This window comes from Chaetura pelagica, unplaced genomic scaffold, assembly GCF_000747805.2.
Source record: "Chaetura pelagica isolate M959 unplaced genomic scaffold, ChaPel_1.0 scaffold240, whole genome shotgun sequence".
Taxonomy (NCBI): domain Eukaryota; kingdom Metazoa; phylum Chordata; class Aves; order Apodiformes; family Apodidae; genus Chaetura; species Chaetura pelagica.
Window position 1 is genome coordinate 886,466 of NW_009951796.1, and position 9,616 is coordinate 896,081.

The following is a 9,616-nucleotide window of genomic DNA, read 5'->3' on the forward strand; positions in this document are numbered from 1 at the left end:
TAGGGGCTAATACAAAGAAACACTTTTTTTTCGGTGTGTGTTTCATGTTTAAGTAATACAATGTGAAACGCTGTAAAACACTTCTGTTAGTATCTCTTTAGGTATTTTTTCTGCAAATATATTCCTGTTGGAGGTAGGTACTTCAGTGCCCACAGTTCATGCTATTGCCCACCCTTAGATCCTCAGTACCTCAGCGATGGGCTTTGTTAATGGCCATTGCTGCCTCTGAAGACATGTGCCATTTCTGAAGTGAGCTGAAGTTCAGTAGTTGGATAGAAACGTCTCCTGCTGGCAAGATATTGTACATGAGTGAAGGATGTAGGTGATAAAGGAGTTCCAGAAAAATGTCAGCTTAGTGCTCTGTTGTGATTTTTAAAAATTTGTATGTTAAGACTAAATACAAAAAGGAGTAGGTTAGAAAATACAGACTTTTAATGTAGCACTGCGTGGCACCATGCTATGTTGTGTTCCATGTCTTCTTTTGGAGACTGTGAAAAGAGCAAGTGGAGGTGATGAGTGGTCTTGATATCAAGAAGGCCTGGATAAACTACAACTGTATCACTGAGAGAGTGTTACCTGAAAGGCAGTGGGGTAGGTGTGTATGTAATCATGAATGAGCCAGTTAAAGGGAGTAAAAAATGGATGTTTATCACCTCTTCTCATATGCAACAACAGAAACTAGCAGAATGGACCTGCAAAGCCAAAGCAACAGTCCTTTATTTAGTCCCTTCTCCTGGTTGTACAGGACAAAGTGTTATACAGGCTTAGAAGGTTAACCTGATCCAACACAGCCATTAATGTGCCCCTAAGGTCAAACACTTCTGGTTGCCATCATTTCAAAGTTCTGTTTCACCCCTGCATGATTGAGCTCCATTGTTATATTCCATCTACTTACTTGTGTGTGATTTAGATGGCATGACAATTTCTTGCCTCTGAAGCTGCCATATAATATTGTAATGTAAAATTAACCCAGTCCAAAAAACAACTCTCACGGAAGGGATTTAGTAGTAGAAACCCCAAGATCGTGATGAGATTTTATTACTGTACAGTCAAGTTGTTCATGGGGTTCCAGTGTCTCTGCTCCATTAGGATCCATTGGCACATCACATACAATTCACTGGGCTTAGATTCTGCTATGCAATAAGCATGTCATTTAAAAAATGGGGCTTTATGTCAAGAGGAATGCCACTGAAGTGATGTTGTTTTCTTGAAGGTCTTAAGCTACATTACTAAGTCTTGCCAAATTTTGCTTGAGGCTTCATCAACAACATAGTGTGAGATCTTCATAGACAGAAAAACAATTATTCAGTTCACTGTTTTTGTCTTAGAATCCATCCCATTTCTTCTCTTCCTTCACAGATGTCATATAGAATCTTTCAGATTGCTGATAATTCCCCCAAATGCAGAATTATCTCTTTTTTGTTTTAAATAAGCAGAATTAGGTGGCATTTCTGCAGTCCATTGCTTCTGAAGCGTTTCAAGGGAGTGTATCTCCTTAGGGTCTTCATATGCTGTCACCAAGGCTTTCCTAAATTTAGGCATCTTGGCAGTAATTGAAGTGTAGTAACTGTAGTTTCTTATGAAGTGACTTTTGCAGTTCTTACAATGGACAAAGATTAGATGAGAGAGGACATTTGTTTGGGTATGAATCAACAGCTTGCTGAATTATATTTAAAGTGCTTTTTTAATTAAGTACCTTGTGGATAGAGTTCTAATTGCATTACTTATTTTTTTAAATAAACTTCATTGTTCTAAAAATATTCTCATCTGATAAATCTAAATTTTCTATTTTAAACTCCAAAAATTATCTTGGTAGTGTTTGGGTCCTAAACTGTGAAACCTGTCAATGTTGTCAAAAGCAGGAGTCATTGCACTGAAGTTGTGTGTTCAATATTGAACTGGTATTAAACTAATTAGAGATGACAGACCATTTCCATGCTCTTTCAGAACAGGCCACGTTCTCATCAGTGTATTTCGAAAATTAATGAATATTACTAATGCATAATTTGCTTCTAATTGATAAGCAAGGTTGGTTGTAATGCTTTTGCTAGTGTATGGTAAACAGAGATATGTGTCTGTCCTGCTAATATTAAATTAAAAATAACAAAGCTGTGGGAGATGCTCATTACATCTCAGCTGTGGAAGTGTTCCTCGTGTTTTCCTGTGTGCACACGTTCAGGAAGGACTCGGAGGAGTTTCTTGGATTTTGTAGTCTTTGTAGCAAGCATGCTTTCATGTAAAAGCCTGATAACTAAATGATTGCAGTTGGTATCTTCACATACACCCCCATCTGCTTGGGTATGCTACATGGCAGCCAGCCTTGGATCGAAATTCCCTCAAAAATAGCCTTCAGCATGATAAATATTTGCATTTAGGCAGGACCTGGGGAAATCCTTCCAGCCTCTGACAGGTCCCCTAAGGGGAGCTGGCAACTTGATGGCAAATTGCAGTTTGCAAATCTTCAGCCTCGCAGCAGAGCAAGTAAATTTGTGCAGGGTAACACAGCAAATACGTGAAGGCTTTTAGTGAACAGAGGTGTGTGTAAATGTTTACAAATATGATTAACTGCAGAGCACAAAACCCATTTGCAGCATCAAAGGCAAAACTAAAATTGCTTTTTCCCACCCCCCTCCAGGATTATGCTGAAAAGAAAAACACGATAGCAAAAGCTCTGGAAGATCTTAAAGCCAACTTCTACTGTGAACTCTGTGACAAGCAGTACTATAAACACCAGGAGTTTGACAATCACATTAACTCTTATGATCATGCTCACAAACAGGTAAGAGGAATCTGCTCACTATTTCAACCTAGTTTCAGGTAGAATAATGCAAATAAGGCTTGGCAATCACAGTTGAGTTGGGCCCAAATTTCAAATGCACTGTTTTCTTGGAAATGAATTTTAATGTGAAGATTTTGCAGAAAGGGGAATGTGGACAGTTAAAATGTGAAGAGGAACAGGGAATGATGGAAAATGTGATTGTAAATACAATTGTAAATGTACAATTTGCTTGTAATCAATTCAATTTTGTACATAAATACTGTGGTATACCTAAGAGATGACTTACTGGGAAGCATTGGCTGCAGTGGATGTGGCTAGGAAACTTGACATTCTCCTCAGTAAACTTCCTTTTAGTGCAGATACAGTTCTGAAATGGGCTGTGATTTTACTCAAATGCATTGGATATAGAAAAACAAACCTGTGGTAATGAAAACTTTCTGGCTCAACTCACAGTAAGATATGCATTAGCTTTAAAACATTGTTTGTATTTTGCCACACCTCCAAGCTGTGTGTCCTACTTGGATAATAGAGAAGCAGTGCTTCCACACAACAAGAGAGGCAATGCATCCCAGTGCAGTGTCCTGGCCTTCAGAAGGGTCAGGACTATGTCACTCAGAGGAAAATACAATGCATCTTGACTCCACCAAAGAGATATGTAATGATAATATAAAGACATGTAATAACAGTACAGGAAATTTCTGCTTAGTCCACTTAGCTGGTAATTACTCTGTGTTTTTTTGGGGGGGTTGGTGGGTTTTTTTATTTGTTTGTTTGGTTTTTTTGTGTTGTTGTTGTTGTTTAATCTGGTGAAGTCATATGGTTGTGCATCTGGATTAATTGCTTTTCATTCTAATTGAATCTCATCTTAACCTGTTATTCTGCTCAGGGTGAGTTGCTACCCGTGTTTTATTTCTGTGTTATGTTAGCCAGTGGTTCATTTTTCTTTCTTTCAGTGCTTCTCCCTGAAATGCTTCTCTCTCTCTCTCTCACTGGTATTTTTATATATCCCATAATTTACACTGCCATTGTGAGTGTTAGATGTAGTTCTGAGAAGTACAGCAATGTGGACCTCAGCATCAATAGCAATCCATGAGAACCTGAAGGAAAAAATACATTAGAAAAGAAATCGGCAGGTAACATCATTGCATCCTATAGATACTTAAGAGTTGCAAGTGTTCTTAGTTAAAATAGAGCTGAGCAGATTCTTTAGGTGTTAGGTTCTCACAGCAGCACCTCATTGATAGAAGGCAGGAAAAAAGAAGTGATGGGCAGAATCTTCCCCACTTGAACTCTCTAGGGATTTTTATTTATTAACTTCCAAGTGCTCTGAAGCACTTGTAAATAACGAGAGCCTGAAGGCTGCAGTGTTTGTTCCACTAGTCAGTATTGATGGAAAATTGATTTTGAAACTGAGGTCAGGTGTGAGACTTGTTGTGCACATAGTTATTCTTGTCTCTTGATGACTTTAGAGAAGAGGTGGTGGACACTCCAGCAGCATCTGGTGGAGCACAGCAGGTCCAGCCTCTCTATTTTCTGTGTAGGTGGCCTGTGTTTGCAAGTGGCTTTGTGGATGTGTTTGGTGAAGCACAGGAAGCCATCCTCTTCCTCTGTAAGGAGTCCAGAACTCCATCCTCCCTGGCAGGGATTGAGGCAAAAGTTTCTAGTTTTCCAGTAGAAACAATTGTATAGATGCTTGTTTGGGCAAAGTAATAATTTTCTGTAATATTACTGGCAAATAAGGCTAAATGTTAAGTCAAGTTTAACTCTACTGGAATGGTTTTTGTGGTGGTGTCTGCTGGTATGACAAAGAAAAACCCTTTATCTTCACGTATTTCTGGTGAAGAAGGAGGCAGGCAGCATATGCTGCAGTGCAGGCTCACTCAGATTAGCTCAGCCTTCAAGGAACATCATACCACGTGCCTTTCTAAAGTAACTTGGTTTTATTAAGTGTGGTAGAGCCATTTGCAGGTGCTATTGTTGAATGCTCTGATTTCGTCTCAAAACTTCCCACCTCGATGGCAGAAATTTTCCAGCAGTTCAGCAGAGGTGAGAGGAACAGATCATCTGTCTTTGAATTTTGCTTCCTATTTTTTTCCTTCTCCCTTCCATCACAACTTTCTATGAATCCTGATAGGTAAGGGGAAGCAGTTACTAGACTAAGTTTACTATGATCCATAAATAGTTGCAAGCAGATGGAGCCAGTTCAGTTTCAGTGATCCCAGCACCTGCCAGTGGCTTCTATGTGATCAAATGGATGAAAGCTCTGCCTAAACCTGAGCTCATCCCAGCTGTGCTGAAAAGCCATGTCAATCTTATCACATCATCTAAGCCAGGGGATGCCTTATCAGAGAAAATGTTGGCAACAGCTCCTAACCTCAGTTTTATTGGAGAAGCTTTTCTTCTTCTTTCAGTCAATTCAAAGGCTGCTAGCACTGACAATTTACAGGAATTAAAGCAGAAGATTAAATTTTTATGGGGTTTTCCTTCACCAGATGGGGGTCCCTGTGCTGTCAGAAGTTGGATGTGTTTTGATCTATTGTGTCTTACAGCTTCTGAACACTTGTTCTGAGGTAGCATGAGGTCCTCATGACTGGTCCAGAAAGAAAGGATACAAGTAGGGCAAAACTGGATTTCTTTCTTAGGATCTGAAGGAGTTCAATCCAATGTCTCAAGGTCTCCACTGCCTCCAGTAGTGTTTTCTTGTTCTTAGCTTTGACAATATGGCTTAGAGGGCAGTATCTGTAGCCTTTTATGAGGTATTCCTGGAAAAGCAACTTGGAAGCAGTCAGTGGTAATGGAGAAAAATGAACTTGCTGTTTGCTTTGAAAGCCTAGACAAAAAAAGATAGATATATATATATATATATAAATATATATATAATGTATGTGTATTTAAAAACAAAAACATCCTGGGCGCAATACTAAGAGAAATGCAGCTTAGGCAAAAGCACTATTATTCAATAGTGTAATGAGAGAATTGATATTTGATGGTGATGGTCTAAAATAATGGAATTCAGCTGCATTCAGGTTCAAGCCAGGACTTAAAAAACATCCATATGATTTATGCAGCATTTCTTTAGTATTTAGAAGCACATCAGGAGCTCTCTGAAGTGCTGTAGTCATGCAGGGTGAAAAACATCCTTCCTGAGTTCCTCAAAACGCTGCAGTTTTGACGGATGTGGCTGAGCATTAAGTCTAAGGCTCTGAATTCCCTTTATCCCACAGCTGTTCAGAGTTGGGGAGTTGTTTTGTCTTGTCAGTGAAGAAGGCCAGATCACACAGCTAGGTCCCCTACATCAGTCATTCAGGAGACTTCTGTCACTTTACAAGAATAAAGTGGGTTTGTCCCTGCATTTGAGAGTCTTTCTCTCCACCCCAGAACTTCTGATTTATTACCCACTGTCCCAGCAGTGCACCCCTGCTTGGTGCTGGTTGCTCTCCCAGGAGTGCCCTTCCAAGTGTCTTAACAACAACAAGAAAAAAAGCTGTGATGAAAAACAAAATAAAGAGCTGTAATCTCTTTGCACCTAGATATGCAAATAGAATCAATGAAGGAAATTATAAGCCAGAATTTTTCCCCACAGAATCAGAGGTCGTTTCTCAGACTCTCTCTCCCTGGATGAAAATGATCTCCCTGCTCTAAAAATGTATTTTAAATTGTATGCAAGTACTAAAACACAAATTATGCACAAAGATTAAATTACTAGGTGTCTTCTTTCCCCGTTACAGACACAGATTTCTCCTGTCTACATTTTTCTCCTGTCTACATTTTTCTTCTCTCTCCATGTTTTTTCTTCTTTGCAGATTTGTTAGGAGATCAATGCCAAAATAGGTTAGACAAGATCAGTGTATAGCCAGTCTGAGGTCCAAACTGTGCTCACCTTTATGTGTTTGCATAAATATTTCATGGAATATGGATGAAGAAAAAGAAATTTGGAAGTGGAAGGGTGTGATGAGGCATAACAGTGTTAATAAACCATAGTTTTCCTAAAGGAATGTCTCTCATGAGGTAGGAAGCACCTAAGGTATCAAGTAAGAGCAGTACAGAACATTTGGGGATGCCAGTATTCTCAGCAAAGAGAAGTGGATGTTATCAGTTGCTTGATTCTGCAATTTAAAAAGAAAGCAGCAAATCCATGTAGGCATCATTACAGCTTTTTTTTAAAAAAAAAAAAAAAAAGAAAAAAGAAAAAAAAAAGAAAAAAAGAAAACAGGAAGGATTCATACCCTGCTGGGGACTCTTAAATGGGAGAAGATCCTATCTCTTCCACTTGGTTGGCTCCTGCTGTGCATCTGCTGCTCACGAGTAGGTCATCTCAGGGCACTGTGGTGGATTTGTTCCTGGGACATCTGCAGGTTCTGGCAGAGCCAAAGAGTTTACAGCTGCTTGAAGGGAAATGCAAAGTGAAAGAAATTAACTATTTACCAGGAGCAAACAGGATTTGATGTTGTTTTTTCAGGCTTGCTTTTTGCACATTGTGTCCCCCTGGAGCTGTTTGAATCAGAGTACAACACAGGCAACATGTTGTGTCCTGTCTTGGAAACACAGAAATCATGATTCTCCAAAAAAAGTGTTGTGTTCTAGAGCAGTATGTCAATAAAGAGCTGTTTTGTAGTGCAGAGTAAAACCTTAAAAGCAACACAAATGTTCTGAAGATTTGCTTCAAACAACTCTGATAGATAGCAGGTCAGAGTTTTGGGGTTGTTCACCAATAAGGTGAAACAACTCTGTTTCTCAAGTTCAAAGCGTAGCCCTTCCTGGAGATCACCGGGAGCTGTTTTACCTGGAACCATAGAATGGTTTGTGTTGAAGGGACCTTAAAGCTCCTCTATTCCAACCCCTCTGCATGGGCACGGACACCTCTCCCTAGGTCAGGTTGCTCAGCTTTAGGGCACCTGATAGAGTAACGGTGAAGGGGAAGACAAGGAGCTATTGTGTGTCCAGCTTTGCCAGGCTCTGTGTTATGAGACGTACTGAGGGAGGGTTGGAGGCAAGTCCTGAGGCTGCCTGCCCCTCAGCTGGGTGCTCTCCTCTCCCACTGGCCAGCAGCCCCAGCACAGCTCTGTGCTGCCTGACACCCCCCAGTGTTTCGCTTGCTTCGTGCTGTGCACAGAGCCCAGCCAGAAGAGATGTTTAAGATGACAAAACAGTCAAGAAGGCCATGGTGAGAATTTATGGCAGGAAAAATCCTCAAGAGTAATTAAATAAATCACTTTTTCAAGCACCACTTACTCTGGTGTTGGATCAGGAGGTTGCCATTATGAATGTCCTGGTGCCAAGCCCCTGGTATCTTGTGTAACCAAGGGTGGGTGTGTGTGGCAGGACAGCGGGGACAGGTAGCAGCAGGAAGGATTCATACCCTGCTGGGGACAGCGTGGCCCCTGCATGCTGTTGGGCTGAGCTTGTGGGAAACTGGGATGGGAAGCACCTGAAGCATCCTTTGGTTTCATACCTTGCAAGTTAAAATAATTCTTTGTCGCTACATGACTTGTCACTTCTGATATCAGATTGGATTCTTGCAGCTGAATTTCTTGGAATGGAGACATTTTTGATCCCTTCCCTTACCTCAGCTTGTTTCTCACATTAGGAGAGAGCAACTTCTTGCTATGTCCATATTGGTAGCCAGTCTTCAATTTCCAAATTTTAAGCAAGCACAGAAGAGGATTTAGAAATTTTTGTTTGACTTGGTCTTGTGTCACCCTTACTGCTATTATTGCTTTCCCAGAGTGTAACTTGGCACTTCTTCTATATTTCTTTTTTCCCCACAGTAAAAGATAGTCATCTTTGTAGCATTTTTAAATATTAAGGGAATGTGAGCAAATGTGTTTATATATTTATAATGCACATACAACCTCAAAATTACCCCCTTCTCTTCCAAACACATGCTGCTCTATCAATGTATTTCTATTTTATTTCCATGAATATTGCATTATTTAGTGGGCTTTTGTGGTTGGTCTGGTTGGTTGGTTGTTTTTTTTAGTTAAGAGCTTCAGAGCTTTGAGCATTTAGACTGACAATAATACTAGTAAGTGTCATCACCTGACCTATTCTAGCTCAGCATTACTGGTAGTGTTGCAGCAGAGTATTTTGGGCTTTGGGTTTACTTTCTCAACCCCTTTAAAAAAAACCCACAACCCTGCTGCTGTTACTCGGAAAAGGAAGTCAAGATTGCCAAGGTGGCAGGAGCACAGGGGGCAAGAAGGAGGAGGGAAGCAGGACTGAGTGTCTCTGCTCCTTGGTGATGTAAGGACGTGCTCAGAGTGTAAAGCTGGAGAGAAGCTTCCAGGTGGGGCTTTGTGATTGGCTGGTGGGTGGCCAAGGGCTGCTTTTGGGGTCACCCCGGGTGGATGGGGAGATCCCTTGGGCTGGCATTGTGGGCAAACAGCACCCAGGTGTGGGCAGAATGAAGTGGAGGGAGGTGACAAGTGGGAGCTGGATGGCTGCATGAAGAGAGGGTCTGGATGGGAAAGCTGCCAAAGGTAGGCTTTACTCTGCTTTCCAGAAGGTGTTTTACAATTAAGGTGTTAATTTCTGTTACTTATGACTGTTTCAGTTTATTTCAGGAGAAACTTGACACACTGTCGCCTAAATGAAAGAAAACAAAAATCTGTTTTCCTTCTGTTTGGATTTTTTTTACCTCTCAGGTTTAATCCCAGGAACTGGCTTCTTGATTGGTATCAGTGTCACAGAAATATATAGGCACTCCTCAGCTCAAAACTTGTACTGGCAGGTTAGATGAGGATATTCTTGAGTCAAATATTAATACTGCAACATCCAATTTTGTTGCCAACTAACGTTCTGTTTCCTCATTACCCAAAAGATGTATCACTGCATTCC

The 9,616-nt window shown here is 40.6% G+C and overlaps 1 protein-coding gene across 1 annotated transcript in view; it reads left to right on the top strand.

The window, feature by feature from the left end:
* The window catches only part of ZNF804A (zinc finger protein 804A), a 113,763-nt gene that overhangs the window by 78,257 nt on the left and 25,890 nt on the right, over nucleotides 1-9,616 (top strand). Inside the window, exon 2 of the mRNA XM_010007416.1 lies at nucleotides 2,636-2,779. Coding sequence (XP_010005718.1) covers nucleotides 2,636-2,779 — 144 coding nt within the window. The remainder of the gene's footprint in view (nucleotides 1-2,635; nucleotides 2,780-9,616) is intronic.